The following is a 20847-nucleotide window of genomic DNA, read 5'->3' on the forward strand; positions in this document are numbered from 1 at the left end:
CCATTTGGCTACATTTACTACAATAATGTACACACTGCTAAGCCAAGGGCAGGGTGAGAACTGGAGGTCACAAAGCAAGCTCAGCCGAAATAAATGCATAATTATGATTTGATTTCACAAGTGCAAATATGACCTCCATGAGTGGACCTGCTGATTAATCCAAATTCCTATATTTATAAGCAGGGCACAAGTGAGATTCCACAGTGGAAGTTAGGAAATGCAACTAGGCGATAGGCCTGTCCTTGGAAGTATGTAGAAATCTATGAGGGGCCCCAACCTGCCCTGGGAGGGACTGCGGGGGAAGGAGTGCTTTGCCGGCTACCGGCTCACAACCATCAAGGAGAGAGAGCTGGAGGATGCTCCCTGTTGTCAAGCAGAGCTCTTCAGTGAGGTGGGTTCAGGGAGGGCTCTGTGCCTCTGCTCAGCCGAGCTCCAGCCAGAAGCCTCGGGAGGCAGAGGAGGTGGCGAGCTGCAGCTGCTGCCCAGCTCTTGGGAGGTGAGCTGGACTCCCTTGCTTGCTGCAGGCGTGGGGACAGGAGGCTGAACCCCGCCGGAGCCATGCCAGCCAACCACACGGAGGGCAGCGCCCCTTCCACCCAGAGCACACTGACCCAAGGCTCTTCCCTGGCCACTTGCACAGAAACGGAGACTTTCACCGAAGTGGTGGAAGGGGAGGAGTGGGGCTCCTTCTACTACTCCTTTAAGGTAAGTCCTCGCCTGCCACGCTGACTTTAAGCAATAAGACAGAAGAACTTAAGGGGGCTAACATATCATATCATATTGTGCATGGGTGTCTAAAAAGGATTTAAAAAACAAAATAACAACCTGGGGGGGGGGGGGCTACAGCAGCAACTTCTTCAGTGTGTAACAATCTATATTGTAGCTTCCTGTGAATATACGCTATGTTTTTTGCTGCCGTTGGTTCTGCAAATGTGTGAATCACAAGTATCATTTATGAGTGGATGATTTTTTACTTTCTCCCCTTCCTTAGGCAAAAGCACGTTTAGCTAATCCCACAGCAAGGCTTGAAATGTCTGTTTCTGGTCGAAGTTAGAGCTGGGGACATTTTGCTAGGAACATCAGAGACAGGGAAAGCCCACATCCCGGGCAGTGCCTGATGCAGTGAGAGACGGCACTGAGTAAGGCAGCAAGGACCACAATTTCTTTGTTGATCCATTTCATTGAACACCAGTGAGAAATAGACTGTAGCCAGTGGTGCTCCTGCTTGCAACAAGTTGCCTCCTGGAACAAGTGAAAGAATTGATTTGCAGAGTTTCACCGTCACAGGATCTAAGAGCCACTTTGAGAAAATAATCCTCATTAAGCTACTACTGTTCCTTTTTGTAAAGCAAGACATTGTGAACAGGCACATACCAGGCACCTGGAAAACAGCAGTTTAGTGATTTCTTGGGTCGGAGTGCTGTCTTGTCGGGTTGCTTCCCACACTGTTACACGGCATGTGTAGTGTAAAGATAGTTGACAGGTCTCAAACTGGTTCTATACACAAAACAGGAAGCTACTCAAGGAACATTCTAGTTGTTGCTTTTTTTTTTTAAACCTCTTGATGTTCCTGAAATGATTTAGGTTTTACACGATAAGGTAAAATCACTGTAACATCCACCTCTGGACTGGAGGTTCGCTCCTTTGCGATAGCTCAGAGCAAAACTTTGAGCAGGGAGCTCTCCCCAAGGCGGCTTCACACTCAGGACAGAGATCTTGTAGCACGGCAGAGCCTGAACACATCACTTCCACGGGCTGCAGAGTCCCCTCCCACTGCATGCTCACGCACAGCCCGGCTGCTTAGCTCTGCCGTGTAGCACACAAGGTGCAGTTGGAGTTACCGTTGCCTGAACGACTGACTCCCTGTTTGAAATCAGCCTGCAGATCCAGAAAGCCTACGTTTGCAAGCTTTGTGCACCCAGGAAGCAACTGACTCCTCTCTGACGCTGCCTCTGTAGCCTTTGATATTTATAGAACATGACAGCAAACAGAATGAAGAGAGACTGCCCCTTGCAAAGGAGATAATCATCAGCAATAAGGCAGTTGTTCCGAGACTCAGGCAATAAGCACTCCCGGCTGAAATTTCATTTGCCCTTTTTTTGAATGTAGCACCTGAGGGGATGTTTTGAATACGGGAACGGATCCCTGCCCGCTCTCATCCAGTGTTTGTACTCTGTCCTGGCAACTCCATCGCAGCCCCACGTGGGAGCACGCCCTCTGCTCTCATTGCTGCTGAGCTGTTGGTGGGAAAACAATTGGACCACGGGAATACACAGAAAATCAGAAAGAAGGGAGTTATGTCTGGCCGGGAGCTTAGAATGTTTCACTTCGTCTTTGGAGAGAGGATTCAGTGGTTCCGAGTGACACGGAAGTCAGGGGCGGTGGGGGGCGGTGTTTGTGGGAGTCTGGCTGGCATTTCTTGGCATGATTTTTTCCCCTGGGCCTCCTGGAGCACACCCAGAGCACACATGCTCTGATGATACAGGAAGTTCTTCTGCGAAGCCCTGCTCACGGTAACTCCTTTCATCCTGCTTACCTCTTAAGGAGAAAACCAAAAACTGTGCCCTCTCTACTAGCACCCAAGGGTGTCCTGTAATCTCCGTTACCTTTGCAGAAAGTAGCAGAAAAATAAAAAACGGCCACAGCAGGAGAAGTAGCAGAAGCAACAAAAATAGCAAAAGCTGTGCATCAGCTTTGCTGTGACCTGTCTTGGTGTCAGAGCTGGCAGTGACCTCTGCGAAGTATCTCATTTAATTCTCACACCCTACAGTGTGTCTCTCCGTCTGGACCTGCGTTCCATCTTCACCGGTGTGTGTCTAAATTCTACCCATTCTTTAATGCTCAGCTTGGATTGCTTTCTCCCTGAAGCCCTTCTTGCTTCTTCCCTCCTCTGAATTTCTTTAGTGTCATGAACTGTACCTCTTCCTTGCCACTTACTGCATCACTGTCTAAAACTGCGGTTCCATCGTGTTTGGGGTGGACGTGTTAGAGACATGGGCACCGTGACCTTGGCAGAAAGGAATGCCTCCTGTTAGTTTCATGCACTCTCAAGGCCCCAGCACCAGACTAGGCAAACTCAATAAACATCACCGCTTAACCAAGTGCAGTGGTATTCTTCTGCCACCCACCGACATTTCTGTCAGAACAGGAAAAGAAAGTTTGCTTTCTCCATGACAGAGGCGGGAGTCTTATTGATCAGGATTCTGCCCATCAGTCCCTTCTGCCTGGCCTGGCCTCTTCCAGCTGTATGCACTGAGAGCCCGCTCGCCAGGCACGTTCAGCTCATCCCTAGCCTGTTTCTAAGAAAATGGGACCACAGTAAGCTATGGACACAGTGGGAGGGGTATGGAACCAGTTGTGTGCCACTGGCTGGCACCCAGTACCTGGTTTAGCCCTGGGGATTCACACCCACAGTGTTGTGGCCCTGCCTGGTCATGCCCCTGGGCTTCTAACTTAGTCTGCTACCCAGCACTCGAGCCCTTCCTCTCTGCACCCCAAAACTCTCCCAGCAGCAGACACGGCATCCCAGCCTAGAGCTTACTGGTCCTTCTCTGACAGGCTTCAAGCCTTTTCCTTCCTCCCATGTCTACCCCACGTGCTTGGCTCTGCTCTCACCACACTAACCCACTCAGCCATCCTACCCACCGTGGGGCTTGTTGGAGATCTGCAGGAAGATCAGGGTGAATTCCCCTGCCCTTTCCTTGATCCTGGGCTTTGTGTGACTTAACCCTGTGTGGCCTGGGCTCCAGGTTCTCAGCACAAGCCCTGCTTTGCTTCGCGTGTGCCCGTTTCTTGTGTGGTCAAGGTTCCGCTGAGCTCACCTCCTCAGTTTGCAGGCCACAGCATTAGGGAGCCCCGTGCGTTTCTCAGATCCAACAGAAGTTTCAAGGAAGGTGAGACCTGGCTCTTCAGATAGTGTATGGGGCACCTAGACACAAGGCCATCCAAAGACAAAGATGCACAAAAGCCCTTAATTTTACCAGAGAACTTGCTAGCAATGTTTGCTGAATCCTGCACACTTAGTGATGAGAAACCTAATTAAAAGTAACTGGGAGGGAGACCTGTCTGAACAAGTAAATTACCTAAATTATAAAATCATGCAAATGAAACTCAGTTTTATCACTCTTAGGTGAGGTGAGAAACACGACCCAAGATTGCTGAATGTTGTCTAATGAGGATCTTTCCTGGAACCTCCTTCAGCTGGTAGTTACAAATAATATGCAATTAGCCTAACTATGTTTTATATGTAAATGATGGCTTCTAAGTGCATTGGTGATTGGACACAGTTCGTTTCCTTTGTTTGTACACCCTCCCTGCCGTGCTGCCTTACTGTTAATTTTCTTAGCATACCCTTCTTCCACTTAGACAACAAAAGCACATTTCAGCTCAACCCGTATCCCAATTATCTCACTCTAAGCCTGAGCAAGAGCTTCTTTTAAGACTCTTAAGTGTGCTGTGCTTGTTTTCGCCACATTTAGGTTGGCTACGCATTCCCAAGACCTTGTTCTACCCGATGGGCACCCAGCATTTTCCCTTCTGTGACTGCTGTGTCAACTCCTCTTTCCCCACTCAACCATTCCTCTCAACCTCCCCTTCGCTCATCACGCCTGAGGAGGGACGTAAGATCAACCTAGTCTCCACGAAAAGCTTACATGTATCTGTGGCTTAGAAGGATTGCAAACCATGAGGCACCGAATTCATCAAATCTTGAAAATGTGCTCTGAGATTTTACAAAGCGGTGGCTTGTTTCCTAGCCTAAACAAGAAGGGTCGTTAACGACAGCTCTTGTTTTGGGGGGCATTACGATTGGCACAGCAAAGATCAAGCTTCCTTACAGGAAGGGGGCCGGGTACAGTCCCAGGAAGCAAGGGAGATGTTTCCACAAGCGGGTGTAAAGGCTCATGAATTTTGTTCCAGAAATAGCAGTGTGGCCCAGTTCATCAGCTCGGGGCACCCAGGCGAGTATGCACAAGCCAGGCCAGTTCACGAGTTCACCTGCAGACATGCCTGAGGCCCTTTTAAACAAGAGCCCCCAATTCCATTTTGAACACCCCAAATCCATGCTGCTCCACTTCAATCTTCTTCCATGGCCGTGCTCCTGGGCTTGCTTCCTGCCTTAGATCCCAGGACAATTTGTCAATGATGCCTCTCCCGAGACCCGGGAGCCCTCCTTTTCCCGACCTTTTAATGTATCTCCTGCAGTTTGTGATGAGGGGTCTTGCATGTACATCATGCATTTTTTACATCATGTATTTTTTATCCTCTTCTAATTGGGTTCACTGAAAATGTTCGCTTTTGAGTTTCTGCAGTTGAGTACTGCATCTGTTCTGAAGGGAATTACTACAGATTGTGCTCGGTTAAATAATTATTAAAGTTCTGATTTCTTCCTGCTGACTTCTGCCACCCTAACCTAACACTGCCTTTCCAGCCACTCACCCTGGGTAGACTCTCCCAGGCAGTGTGCCCAGTGCCACTCCAGGCAGCTGACAAAGGTGTACATGTTGCTCATTGGCTCGGCGGGGAGGGCATGCAATTTCCAAGCTATGTACTTCAGTGTGTCACTAATACATCTGAAGGCAGGAACCATAATCTCAGTTAATTCGGAATAAATAGTCATTGCCAAGGTTTTCAGACTAGGAAGGGGTTTCATACTCTCTGTCTCAGGGACAGAACTCCAAGGTCCGTGGCTTTGTGCGAGGTAGGGGTTACAGGGGACAAGAACTAGTGAGGGCTCTGGGTGAGTTGTCATCAGCTGAAATGAAGGGTCCTGTCTGGTCCTCAGAAGTGGTCGTGCTTGCTCGGGGCCCTTGTCCAGTCCCCATCTGGCTCCCATCAGCCCCACGCTCCCTTCTGCAGCAATGTCCCTTTGTCATAAACTGCCCCTCTCCCTCTCTCAATCCCAGTTTAATTTCTGCATCCTCACTTGGCATGGAAAATTGAGCAGCTCCCCACCTGACTGGGCTGCAGAGAACACAGTGGGATTATCTCTGGTCCTCTCTCTCTCTCTCTCTCTCTCTTCCTACATTGGCATTGCAATGATCCACACCTCATGATAACTGGCACAGTCCGGGGGCTGCCTTCCAGGTCAATGTGTAGCAAGTGCGCCTCAGCACCCTTCTAAACTTCTCTTCCCAAACTCAGCAGCATTCTCTCTTCCTTCCTTTTCGTGCTAACCTTTGCAAGGGGGCAAACAGCACACTCATCAGTGTCTACATTTCCCCACCGCTCTCTCCACATCCCTTGCCACTATTTTACCATTTACCCCTCCACGCTCCCTCGGTTTCCTTTCTCTTCTCTATTGTGGGAAAAATGACTACACAGTGTTCTTCCAAACTTGCTCGTCTAGGTTTTCCAGTCTCAAGCTCTAGAGACACATCCTCTTGCAATGGAAAAAGCCATTTCTCATCAAGCCATTTGTGATATTCCCTGAATTTGAAAGCCCAGTGCTGACTGGTTTCTCTCTGTCTGTATTGATAGAGTCAAGATTATATCTTGAGGACAGCAGGGTAGAGCTCTCAAGCTGCCCAAGAGAGATTGTATCAAGGAAATGGGACAAAGCACATCTACAAATGCTTCAAAATGTCACTCTGCCATCCTTAAATAATTTCCGGTTGATACAGTGGGTAGAATGTTTCAAAGTATGCACTCAAGTGGACAAAAAGTGCAGCTTTGTTTTTCTATAACAGCTCAGCTTCTCTCTGGGTCTCTCAACTGATTGCAGAAACCAGATTATTCATCCCTGGGTGAACATAGGTTCCCAAGGAATCCCATCATTGCAGCAGGGCTGTGCAGCCCAGAGCCCAGGCTCTGGAGCCAGACTGCTGGGGCCAAATCGCGGGGCTTCCACCATCTTGCTGTGGGACTTTTGGTTGTTTGCGTCTACCTGTGCCTTGGTTTACACACTGATATTGCGTGTGCTTCGGAGGGTTGTTGTGATAAAGCCTTTAAGAACAGCAAGCAGCCCAGAGTAGCATTTTGTATTAGCCAGTATATTTCCAGGAATTTCTGCTTTTGCTCTTTCCCAAGGCAGTGCCCTGAGAACTGAGGAGCCATCATCATCTAAACGGAAGAAGCTTCTAGAGAGACCACCTCGGCCCAAAGCTTCAGGAGGGCTTCACTGTGCATCCGGCCCTCAGATAACGGCAGGGAACTGAGCTGTTTCTTTTCTCTTTTTATTTTTAAATTAGACTACAAAAATGTAGAATAAAATGTAGCTATTTAGGGAAGATTTCACTTCTTAATTTGTTGTCCTGATATTATGTCTAACTTTTATCTGGAATGCTTAATGGCCCACTACATGAAGGGCTATTTGCAGAGGTGGGGAATTATGCCCTGTCTAGAGAAAGGGAGTGCACATCTCTACTGTGGCAAAAAGATTTTCCAGGCAAAATCACTCAAGGTTTGAGATGAAGCCGTAAGGGATGATGAGTATCTGTATTTTCCCATTTAGGCAATACTGATGGCTGCCTAAGAATGATGGATTTCTTACTCTTGCCAATACTTTGCAGTTTATTATATAATTTCACATGATCACATTTGAACCTCCCATCAGTTTTAGGGGAGGGAATTAAAAGAGCATACTTTTTCAAAGCCAGATATAAAAATGAAGACTGAGAGGAGTTAAGGTATAAACTCCTTAAAAATAATTTTAAAAATCAATAAAAAAAAAAAAAGAAAAAGTAAAAAGAAACAGGATTCTAAGCTGATCTGAGGGTGGATTTGGCTCTGCAACAGTAAAAATCTAAATCCAATAAGTTGAATGCACTGAAGGCTTTTTTGTTCTCACATGACATTTGCAAGCTGGTCACCTTGGACTAGGCCTTCCAGAATAAATGACTGCAAAGGGACATGCAAACCTTCTCTTCTTAGCTTTGGCCTGCAGTGACACACAACTTGAACTTGATCCTGTTAGCCTGGAAAATGTCCCCAGTATGGGAGACAGAACGTATTGCCTAAAGCTTTGCTGGACTTCTACAGGAAGAAACTCAGGTTCTTCAGTCAGGTCTTCTGGCCTTTCCTAGCCCATCCCTTCCCCGCTCCTCTCCTTGCATCCTGCACCCTTTGCAATGGATATCTCACCGTATTCCAAGGATCTAAGGTTCTGTTTACCTTCTCACAAGTGCATTTTTCCTTTGGACAACTCTCTAAGCTCAATTGTCCCTCTTCTGTGAAGACTTTAGGTTCATTTAACACCTGGCATCATCACGATCCCAATGCACAGTCTCTGTGCAACATGATTCATCTCTTGACACGTATGTTCACCTACACCACACACGCACACATACTGATGCACACATGTGCTAGCACATACACAAATACACACAGATTCATTCACACACACACACACACACACACGACACTATATGTCAGTCATTCAGGGACATCCCTACATCCACTACCTCTAGTATAGTGCCTGACACAAAGAGGACTTGTCAGTAAACATTTTATTGAATCAAAGAGCACATCAAGAAAGAATCTATAATGTAACTTTATTCCTAGGGTCTCAATAAGTTCATGTAAATGGATTATGGTGAGTGGAGCCTAACACTATATTCACCAGCCATTGGGCTTGAATTTTTAAAGTGTCACAATTGTTGTGGAGGATTCCTGACACTAGAGTAAGATGTGGTGTGGAGGATGCACAGACAGGCCTGCAGACCTGAAGCAAACAACACCTAAGGCCTCCTTTGTCCCCTTCCCATGCTGCCAGGTTCTTTCCAGGCTTTGGGACCATCCACCTGTGCGCCCCAAGATATCCCCAGATATTGAGCAAGGCACAATGTCAGCCTTCCCATCTCCACTCTCCATATATGGGTTCTGATGCCTGATTATAAAAGCACAGCCACACAGAACTGCAGGGCACGCAGGGCAGAGAGTACCATTTGTGGACGACGTAACTGCTCCAAAGGAGTGAGTGAATCCCAGCCTGTCTAGTAGAATTCTCAATGAGGCCGTCTCCTGCGAGTCGTGTCGCTGCCTCTGCGTACTTTCAGCAGACTGTCCTGGGAATAGTGAGGATGTAGTTGTTTTCTCTGTATTGGACCCTGTACCATGTGCTGGGGAGCCAGAGTATTGACTACTATGTTAAGGAACTAGTAAAACTAGGGTGATAAGTCAGGAAATACAATTAGAATGATTTTCAGCCTTTAAATTCCTAACACCTATGGATAAATATAAATATTTCTCACTCTTATTCAATTTAATTTAAATTTTAAAACAGATTAAATATCATGTCTAAAAATGTCACAGCATAGTAACATGGAATACATTCTTTTAAAGTATATTCTCTCCCTCCCAATGAGGATAGATATCCCTTTATCAAACTAAGTTGAGAATCACAGGAAGGCTTGACCAAGTTATGCTGAAGGCACTGGGGGATTCAGAAATGGACAAAGCAGGTATCTTGCCCACAGGCAGCTCTATATTGGGGGAAACAAGCATTTCATCAACAATTGCATCCAATGTTAAGTATAAGAGAAGAAGATGTAGTGGTGCTCAGGGAGAGATATAAAGAGAAATGAAGGGTTCCTGCATAGAAAGTCAAGGTGTTGTATATTGAATATAAGTAGACTGAAGTCGAGAGCTGTAGGGGAAGAGAGGTAAAAAGAACTGAGTGGACCATCAGATTACATCATATGGACTTTTTTATTGTAGGCAAGAAGAAATCTTTGAAGTTTTACTAGCAAACATACTGAGAGTTCCATGATTCCACGAGATTAATCAGGTTGAAGAGTACTGCATGGATTGCAGAGATGGACAGGGGGAAGGAAAGCCAATCATGTCAATCATGATGCTCTGAGTGTTGAGTGGTCAGTCAGACAAGTGTCTCTGAGATTTGAAAAAAAGAAACAGTGGAATGTCTCAATGCATCACATGTGGGGTTTGGGAGACCATAGAAGGTTGGAACCTCATATGATTGGAAAAGAGAGAGAAGGAAAATTAAATGAAAGTTCAAATTGATAAGCTGGTTCAACACTTATATGGAAGAAAAGGAATATGCATTATAAAATATAACAAAATTCTGAAAAAGATTTAAGCTGGAGAAGCCATGCTGGTTTATAGACTTCCATAAAGCTATCATGTGGTATTGAAGAAAGAATAAACACCCTGATCAATGGAACAGAACAGAAAGTCCAGAAAGAGGCCCACATATTTATGGTCAATTAGTTTTTGACAAAGGTAAAAAGGTAATTCAAAGAGAAAAGTAAAAATGGGGTTGGAACAAAGTCATATGTAAGAAGTGAGGCCCAGCCCATGCCTATCACTGATGAGAAATTAATCCACATGTTATAAACCTGGGAGTAAAACCTAATATAAAATATCTAGGAGAAAAAATGTGTGATCTTGGATTAAGCCAAGATTTCTTACACACAACATGAAAAGCACAATCCATAAAGGAAAATTTTGATGACCTGGGCTTCATTAAAATTAAGAACTCTGTTCTTTGAAAAAAATCTATTAAGAGAATAAAAAGACGAGCTCCATACTAGGAAGATATATCATAAACCTCACATCTAGTAAACTATTTATATCCAGAAAATATTTAGAGTTCAACAGGAAGAAAATAAACAACCCAATTAAAACCCAGAGAAAGATTTGAATAGACAAATCACCAAAGAAGTTACTCAAATTAAAAATAAGCACATAAAAGAAACTAAGTATTATTAGTTATTAAGCAAATCCAAAAAGACCACAATGAAATACCACCACATGCTTATTAGAATGGCTAACATAAAGGCATACAACATCAAGTACTGGCAAGGGTGTAGAGTAACTAGAACCAACATACATTGCTGGTAAAGGCATTTTGGAAATTTTTTTTTTCTGCCATTTTGTATAAATTTAAAGACACAGCACACAATCCAAAAATCCTATTTCTTGGTATTTGTCCAAGAAAATAAGACATATGCCTAAGCAAAAGACTGTATACAAATATTTATAGAGGCTTCATTTGAAATTGCCCAGAGTTAGGGGAAAAAAACCCAAACATTCCTCTGCTGGGAAATGGATAAATTAACTGTGACACGTCCATACGATGGAACATTCTTCAGCAGCGTAAAAGGAATAAAGTTACAGAAACACATGACAACTTGGCTGAATTTCAGATGTGTTTGTTATGCTAAGTGAAAGGAGCCAGACTCAAAATGCTATGTATTATAATGATTTTATTTGCATGACATTCTTGAAAGGGCAAAACACTAACAGCAGAAAAATAAATCAGTGGCTGTCATGGGGTAGGGGTAAGGGAGAGAGGCTGACTGGAAAAGGGGACCGGGGATCTTCATGGATGATGGGACAATTCTCTATGTGGATTGTCATGATGGTTACATATGTCAAAACTCAAGAAGCTGTGCGTAAAAGGGTGAGTGTTCCTCTGTACAAAGTAGACATTGAAAATTGTAATAGAGGCCGGCGCCGCGGCTCACTAGGCTAATCCTCCGCCTAGCGGCGCCGGCACACCGGGTTCTAGTCCCGGTCGGGGCGCCGGATTCTGTCCCGGTTGCCCCTCTTCCAGGCCAGCCCTCTGCTGTGGCCAGGGAGTGCAGTGGAGGATGGCCCAGGTGCTTGGGCCCTGCACCCCATGGGAGACCAGGAAAAGCACCTGGCTCCTGGCTCCTGCCATCGGATCAGCGCGGTGCGCCGGCCGCAGCGCGCCGGCCGCAGCGGCCATTGGAGGGTGAACCAACAGCAAAAGGAAGACCTTTCTCTCTGTCTCTCTCTCTCACTGTCCACTCTGCCTGTAAAAAATAAAAAAAAAAAATAAAAAAGAAAAAAAAATTGTAATAGAGATTTATATCATGAACTCAATTTTCAACATGTTTCATTTTAATTCATAAATCTCGAGTAAGAACATCTTGGTGATACGGAAATACAGCTGAATCATCAGGAGGACATGTAATGAAAAGTAGGCTTAGAAGACATTAGTGCAGGGGCCGGCACCGTGGCTCACTTGGTTAATCCTCCGCCTGTGGCGCTGGCATCCCATATGGGCACCGGTTCTAGTCCCGGTTGCCCCTCTTCCAGTCCAGCTCTCTGCTGTGGCCCAGGAAGGCAGTGAGGATGGCCCAAGTGCTTGGGCCCTGCACCCGCATGGGAGACCAAGATAAGCACCTGGCTCCTGGCTTTGGATCAGTGCAGCTCTGGTTGTTGCAGCCATCTGGGGAGTAAACCAGCAGAAAGAAGACCTTTCTCTCTGTCTCTCTCTCTCACTGTCTAACTCTATCTGTCAAATAAATAAAATATACGACATTAGTGCAGAATTGCACTTATGGATGAACCCCAAAAACAGCAAGCGTTGTTCCAAATGAGCAGAGCGACAAAGTCCTCACGGAACTTAGGTGTCGCTCAAATGTCACCTCCTCAAAGATCTCCTTTGATGTACCTATCAAAATACCGCACCATCCTAGTTTATTGTCTCTTTATTTTTCTTTTTTTTCTTTTCTTTTATTTTTATTTTTTTGACAGGCAGAGTGGACAGTGAGAGAGAGAGACAGAGAGAAAGGTCTTCCCTTTGCCGTTGGTTCACCCTCCAATGGCCGCTGCGGCTGGCGTGCTGCGGCTGGCGCGCTGCGGCCAGCGCACCACGCTGATCCGATGGCAGGAGCCAGGTGCTTCTCCTGGTCTCCCATGGGGTGCAGGGCCCAAGCACTTGGGCCATCCTCCACTGCACTCCTGGGCCACAGCAGAGAGCTGGCCTGGAAGAGGGGCAACCGGGACAGAATCCAGCACCCTGACCGGGACTAGAACCCGGTGTGCAGGCGCCGCAAGGTGGAGGATTAGCCTAGTGAGCCGCGGCGCCGGCCGTTTATTGTCTCTTACAGAACTCATGAGACATTTCATGCATGTTTGTGCAGGTGTTTTCTATCTCATAGTTTCTTTTCTTTTTTTTAAGATTTATTTTATTTATTTGATAGACGGAATTACAGAGAGAAGTAGAGACACAGAGAGGTCTTCCATCCGCTGGTTCACTCCCCAGATGGCTGCAAAGGCCAGAGCCGTGTCGATCTGAAGCCAGGAGCCAGGAGCTTCTTCCCGGTCTCCCACGTGGGTGCAGGAGCCCAAGGACTTGGGCCGTCTTCCACTGCCTTCCCAGGCCATAGCAGAGAGCTGGATTGGAAGAGGAGCAGCTGGGACTAGAATCGGTGCCTATATGGGATGCCGGCACTTCAGGCCAGGGTGTTAACCCACTGCGCCACAGCGCTGGCCCCTATCTCATAGTTTCTAAAAACAATCCCCATGTGTGCAGCAGCTTCACAGTTTCCCCATCTGTGACCTCAGTATGAATAATTATACCATTTTGAAGAATGAATGAGCCCTATCATGGACTTGGCAGTGTGTTAGGCACAAAGTGCCCATGAATTCAGGGCATAATTCTAAGAACATTTTCCAAGGGTCCTCTTTATCCTACCTTACAAAGAGATATCAGTCACTAGCTATTAACCATAAATCTTCAATGTATAATGCTTAGTATTGTGAGAAATGATAATGATGCCCACGAAGTTCAGGAAATACCAACAGGATTGGTGAGAGGAAGCAGAAAATGCGCCTGGAGAAGAGAAAGTGAGAAGGTTCCTGCAACCCATGGTCCCGTGTGACTGAGCCAATAGCTTGTTAGTCTCAGTCCTCTTCACACTTCCCCAGTTAAATCCTCATGTTCCTAGTCTCGCTCACCATTAAAGTCACACTGTTTGGAATACTTAATTGGAAATCTATTAGACACATAATAAAGGTTTTTCCTTTCCTGAAAAAAGGACAAAATCATGGCTGGCATTGTTACTTACCCTTACCCACTTCTTTCTTCCTTAAACTCAAGCACCATGCGCAGAGTTGAAGTAGTTATTTTGTGAGCGTGAGAATTTAAAAGCAAAGCAATTTCAGTGAATGGGGAAAAAATAGAATCCTTTCCTTAAAGATGATATAAAACTAAGAGAGTGTGACTTAGAGACATAGGCTTTGGGTCCAACAACAAGCTTTCTTGTACATTACACACTTTGGAAGTTGCTCTGCCTCCTGACTGCTCTTCTCTGGGCAAAACAATGACGACTTCGTTGCCTGAATGGTGAGGCAGGGATGGAGCTGGTTCTTATGTGGGAGCTAAAGTTTTAGGGGAGAGAAGGCAGGATGTGATCATGTTCATGGGCTTTTGTGAATGTGCAAAGGTTATATTTGCTTCTGGGTCCTCTTCAAGCACCCACTCCTCTCTGTAGGAGAGTTCTATTCACCAACCTCATGTAAGGATCCTCTCCGAACACAGAGTGAAAGGGAGGGAGGGAGGGCTGATTCCTTTCCCTTCAAAGATCAGCCTAATGGGCTCTCCATACACATAATCACCATACCTTTCTAGCTTTTGTACCCACCCAGACCACTCAAGCTATTTTTAAATATAAATAAAGAAGGAATTCCCAGGAACCCCACTCCTTTTTTTCTGTAGTCGGTCTGTCTATCTATCTATCTATCTATCTATCTATCTATCTATCTAGAAGTCCGAGTGACACAGACAGGGAGAGACAGAGAGAGATCTTCATCTGCTGAATCACTCCTCTAATGCCTGCAACCACTGAGGATGAATCAGGTCAAAGCCAGGAGCCAGGAACTCCATCCAAGTCTCCCATGTGTGTGTCAGGAGCCCAAGCAATTGGATCATCCTCTGCTGCCTCTGCGGTGCCTTAGCAGGAAGCTGGATTGAAAGTAGGCGTGGGACTCAACACCAGGCATATTGATGTGGGATATGCATGTCTCAAGTGGTTACATAACCTGCTATTCCAAATGCCCACTTCTCTTCTTCCTTTTGAATTTCATCTTTGAAAGAAAAAAACACAATTCTGCTACAGAGAGGAGTGGGCGCATGGAGAGGACCCAGAAGCAAACATAACCTTGACACATTCACAAAAGCCCAGATAAAGAGCTCTGCCTTCACACAAGGCAGCCTCCTCGGTTCTCATGCCCACATGGGAATTCAGCCTGGACCCTGCATGCTATTGAAAAAATGTTCTTCTCCGTCTTTTCCTCAGTCCTCCTTTTATCTCATCAAAACCTTTTTCTTCAGTAAGCCAATGCCAATTATTGGCCTAGTCACCGTTCTGAGTAGGCTGATCCTGTCCTGGAGGTGTTGCTCTCTGATAGCCCCCAGCCACCTATGGCTGGCAGCCCTTTGAGAAAGGCATTTGTTTGAGATGAATAAGCTCCTGCTCTCCTGAGCCCCCTGAGCATGAGGTCAGCAAAAAGGTCATAGAGGGTCTAAAGGATTCCAGCAGTTCCTTGAAGAAATGACTGCTCCTCTGTTTGACTAAAGCCATGATTTACCCAGGTCTTGGGATTAACACGACACCTCCCCCAGAACTGAGAATTTCACTACCATGCAGATATTGAACTGGAGTGTTTGCTCAAGGAACGTTATTCACAAGTCATTATTTAATAAAAAATGAAAGGGAATATTGTGAGTGCTCAAATGCTGGCTTCTCTTCTTTCATCTCAGTGTAGACTATCACCCTTGGCACACAGAAATTCAAGCAAATAGAAGATACTCTTGTGGCCAAGGATAAATTTGATTCTCTTTCCAATGCTTTTAGGCCTTTTGGAGAATTTGTAGGGTAGGTGAGGATGAGAATAAAAAGGGTATTCAAGAACACTATTAGCCTGTAATCAAGCTGAGAGTACTTTGCTGAATGCTAATTCTGCCAAGCACTTAGTCTCCCATTGATTTGTTGATTTACTCCTTCATTAATCAGATCAAGCTAGTCTATGCTGAGGTAACAAATCACTGAATATGTCCAGTGGGACAAGACTGTAGTGTTTTTCATGTTTATTTTCATCTTCTTAATTTTATTTATTTATTAAAAAGGCAGAGAGGCAGAGAGGCAGAGAGAGACAGACTGAGAGAAATCAACTAGACCACTCCCTAAATGCATGAACACCCAGGACTATACCTGGAAGAGCCAGGAGCTGGGATCCAGGTCTTCCATGTGAATGGCAGGGTCCTCCCTGCTTGAGTCATCACCTGCTGCCTCCAGGGGGCAAGTTAGCAGGAAGCTGGACTTGAACCCATGCACTTTGATACGAGATACAGGTATTCCAGATGGTGTCCTAACCACTATACCTAATGTCCAGCCATTCATGTTTATTTTCTACTTGTGCCACATGTCCACCACTGATTAATAAAAGGTTATTTTTTTACTGTAGCCTCTCAGGGACCTTGGCTGACTGAATCTCTATTTCAACCAGTCCTTGTGAAAGAGGGGTGGGGAGAGCAATATACAGAGAGAAACTTACTTCCCTGACTGTTATAGATTCTTCCCATAATTAACACCTATGGTCAAGTCCAATACCAATGGAGCAGAAAATATAATCCTCCTTCTGGGAAAGGCAGGGGATATTGGTGCTAGGTATCAGTCTACTGCAACCCCTCAAGCTCTGAGAGATCCATTATTATCCTTGATTTACAGAGAAGAAAGTGGCTCAGAGAAGACAAGTTTACTCTCAATAATCAACAATCCAGAACTCAGAGCTCACATCTGATTCAGAAGCACAGGATCCTTCCACCTTATCAAAGGTGCTTCACAGAATCTACTCAGGAGGGTTGCCAAACAAACCAAAGAAAACTGTTCCTGCCCCGAAGCTGGAACACAATTCATATTATGTACCACCGTATATTTAGAGGGTTTATTAGCATATTTAGGTCCATGGGAATTTTTATAATAAAGAAACTGATTTAATTCATCTTCATTTCCCAAATTTATCTGACTCCAGGACACTACAAGTTTATCTCTAATAAGCCACTGTGGAGTAAATAACCCCTGGAACACATATTCTCTCTCTAAGGAAGCTGCATGATAACCGAACAGAACCTACATATATCTGTATGTGCGTATTCAAGCAAGCACAGATTGAAAATATCCAAAATAAATTGTGTTTGTGTTGAATTCATACAGACTCTTTTCTTGCCATTATTCACTAAATAATACAGGACAATCATTTACATGCCATGTACATTGTATGCCTAGTAGGTATTATAAGTAATCTAGAGATTATTTCACACATACAAGAGAATATGTATTGATTATATATAAATATTATGCCATTTTTATGAGGCACTTGAGCACTATGGATTTTGATATCTGAGAAGGGTCCTGGAACTGATCCCCTATGGATATTAAGGGACAAATTATGAGTACTTTGATCTCTACTCTATTGTAGATATTTGGACCTAATAGACCCAAATGTCAGTTTTCTATATTTCAAGAGTCTAGAGCTTAAATACTAATTTGTATGTTAATCTCAGATCTTGGTACACAGCAGACACTTCAATTGTTTATTAAGCAAATATTAATTACTACATAGAGTTGCAGCCCAGTGGGTTATCCAATGATTACTAACATCTGTGGTCTGGTATATTATGGGAATTTAGATGAATTTTCAGAATTTAATTGACTCAAAGCCTCCAATGCAGTCTGTTGGTTAATCTAGAAGTCCCCTTGTGATCCAAGAAAGAATTGCAAGAAGGGCCTCCCACTAAGATGAATGCAGAACATGGATGCTTCTCTTTCTGGTGAAATGCAAGGATTCAGGCATCACCACAAAGCTAGATCAGAGAGTACACAAATGCAGTTCCGTGCTCCAAGTCCTGATTGGAATATGAGCAGTCAGGAAGCTAACAATTAACACTGCTGATAAAACACAATCTGTGCTCCACGGCCCTGATTATGAAACACTCCAGTCATAATCCCCTCGGGTCAGAGTGTAAGCAGTTGATTCTGTTATTCAGCATTTCCTGCCTTCTGACCTAAGAAATAAATATCAGGGAAGTGAGCCTTTGGCTTAGCAGTTAAGCCTCTGGTTGGGAAATCTGCATCCCATAATCGGCGTGCCTGAGTTCAAGTCCCAGATCCCTTCTCTATCCCAGCTTCCTGCTAATGTGAATCCAGGGGGACAGCAGATTATGGTTCAAGTTTCTGGGTCCCTGGCACCCACATGAGCCATTGGGGGATTTAGGCAGTGAACAAATAGATGATATTTCTCTCTCTCTCTCTCTCTCTCTCTCCCTCCCTCTCTCTCCTTTCACTCTTAAAGAAGTAATTTTTAAAGAAAGAAATATGCAGCAGTAGTAGAGTCTGATGAATCACTTCCCTGTTCAGTCCCTGTTGTGTTTTCAGACTTGTGATGACGATTGAGAGGTAGCCTAAAGGAGGCTTAGGCAATACAGGCAATTGAAAAGGGCTTCATGGGGCCAGCACTGTGGCTCAGTGGATTAAAACCCCGGTTTGCAGTGCCAGCATCCCATACAGGCGTTGGTTTGAGTGAAGATGGTCCAAGTCCTTGGGCCCCTGCACCCACATGGGAGATCTGAAACAAGATCCTGGCTCCCAGCTTCAGATCAGCCCAGCCCCAGTCATTTTGGCCATTTGGGGAGTGAACCAGTGGATGCAAGAACTCCCATTCTACCTCTGCCTCTCTGTAACTGTGCCTTTCAAATAAGTAAAAATAAATCAGAAAGAGAGAGAGAGAGAGAAAGGAAGGAAGGAAGGAAGGAACAAAGGAAGGAAGGAAGGAAGGAAGAAAGGAAGGAAGGAAGGAAGGAAGGAAGGGCCCTAAATGGGCAAAACATTTCTTTTTGGCAGCAAGTTCTTCTAACTCAAGACAATAGCCCAAGGCAGACCTTGTCCCACTTTCAGAAGAGTCAGTTCCCAGGACCTGCCCAGCTGCAATTTGTCATTATAAACCTTTCTCTGCTCTGTGGCTGAACTTAAGGGGGTCTTGGTGGCCACTGTCTGTCCTCATCCACCTGCAGTTCTCGCCCTCCTCCATCACTCATACTGTCACCAGGGACACCGCTTGTTGACTTGGCTACCTATACTCATTTATTCAGGCTCAGCAAACAGAGCAGTTACTGTAGGACTCACCTCTTTACCTGCAGTAACCAGCCCCTCCCCAACTTCTACTCCATGTGCTAAACTCTCTCCTTCATAGCAGCTCCCATTGCAAGATTTTTACATGCACTGCCTCTAGCATCTGACTACGAGCTCCTTGTCTTAGCTTTCCTTATAACAAAGCATGTCAAACTTTGCCACCAGATTATCAAAAATTGCTCATTGAACTTCTTACACAGACTAGACTACTGTGCTACTACTACAAGCCAATATAATCATGTCCACAGCTCTATGATTTCCAAGACAGTTTTGCACTTCTGACCTGACTATCATTTCTGCATCAAAGCATCTAAACCAAAGCTTTTCTCTCTGGGTAAATGCTTCCCCTCGTATTTACTATGTGAGAATCCACAGAATGGCTCTCACTTCATGACTGCTGGAGACCATGATGGTCCTTAGCCCCACGATTCACCTCAATAGGCCAAAGTTTCCACTGTACCTGCCATCTAATCCACCTTCTCTTTTATTCATGCAGGACACTTCCGTCAGCTTGTCCTGCCATCCCCTAGACAGATCCTGAGGCATTTCAGAGAGTGCAACCCCCATCTCACAGGGAGTCCTGTGAGTTCACATGCACACTTATATGTAGCTTTATCTAGTTTTCTCAGTTTCTGCCATTTTGATTCCATAAAGCCTTGTGATGCCTGTCATCTTAAGTGAGAATTAGAAATGAAGATGTCCTGGTCACAGGTAATTTCAGGAAGGTGGTTGTGTTGACAATAAGTCAACCGTATTTGCAAGGGTATCTACCAACTGGGTTACTCGAAGGGTGAGGAGAAGGCAGATTTTCAGAAAGGGACTCACCTGAAGGAGCTGGCTGTGGGCAAGAAGGAAGGAGCTCCTAGGGAGCCAAGTCCTGCCCCCCTCAGGACCTCTTCATTGGCCTTTACTGGTTATTGACCACCTAACAGTGCTTCCAAACTGGCAGCTGGCCAGAGGCCAAGAGAAGTTGGGCTATCTCTTGAACAAGAAGTTCCTGACTAGCTGGTTACCGCCCAGCTAGTGGGTCTCCATGTCCTTGCAGTGAGACTCATTCTCCAAGTCTAATTTAGCAGCTTTAAGAATCCAAAGCTTTGGGGTCTTTTCCCACCTGTCTCACCCACCATGACTCATCCTTAATGGAGTTAATGGTTTCAAATTTTTGCTTTTGATATTCCCAACTCACCTAAGGAAATTAATGAGGCTTTAATTGGGGCTCAGAGCACAGGGATTGCAAATGACAGAAACGGCCGGCACCGCGGCTCACTAGGCTAATCCTCCGCCTAGCGGTGCTGGCACACGGGGTTCTAGTCCCGGTCGGGGCGCCGGATTCTGTCCCGGTTGCCCCTCTTCCAGGCCAGCTCTCTGCTGTGGCCAGGGAGTGCAGTGGAGGATGGCCCAGGTGCTTGGGCCCTGCACCCCATGGGAGACCAGGAAAAGCACCTGGCTCCTGGCTCCTGCCATCGGATCAGCGCGGTGTGCCAGCCACAGCGCGCCAGCCGCGGCGGCCATTGGAGGGTGAACCAACGGCAAAGGAAGACCTTTCTCTCTGTCTCTCTCTCTCACTGTCCACTCTGCCTGTAAAGACAGAAACGACACAGTCCTCAGAAACAGGACAGTGGAGTCCTTTGCCTCTTCACTGAGAACTGATGCTGACTCACTGATCTTTCTTTTGAGACTTCATTTCCTGTCTTGGAAAGCAACATAGACTTGCTCCTTCCCAGGTGTGCAGAAAGCTCTGTACATCTGGGACAGATGATATGGCTGCATCTTGTGTGACATTTTTGACTACTATTGTATGATAGCCACGTGTTGTTACAGTGCCCATTCAAATACATTGCGCAGGGACCTTAATTTAGGTGTCACAGTTGTGAATCTGACCCAGCACTAGAAACCCAGCTTCAGACAAATTTTGGAGCAGATGGAAAATGGAGATTTGTATCTC

At 45.5% G+C, this 20847-nt stretch overlaps 1 protein-coding gene across 1 annotated transcript in view; it reads left to right on the forward strand.

Annotated features, from left to right (window-relative positions):
- The first annotated feature begins 558 nt into the window (after positions 1-558).
- The window catches only part of NPSR1 (neuropeptide S receptor 1), a 166896-nt gene continuing 146607 nt past the window's right edge, over positions 559-20847 (forward strand). The window contains 1 exon segment of the mRNA NM_001204444.1: positions 559-705. Coding sequence (NP_001191373.1) covers positions 559-705 — 147 coding nt within the window.

This window comes from Oryctolagus cuniculus, chromosome 16 (assembly GCF_051225735.1).
Source record: "Oryctolagus cuniculus isolate XC-2025 breed Fujian yellow rabbit chromosome 16, ASM5122573v1, whole genome shotgun sequence".
Classification (NCBI taxonomy): Eukaryota; Metazoa; Chordata; class Mammalia; order Lagomorpha; family Leporidae; genus Oryctolagus; species Oryctolagus cuniculus.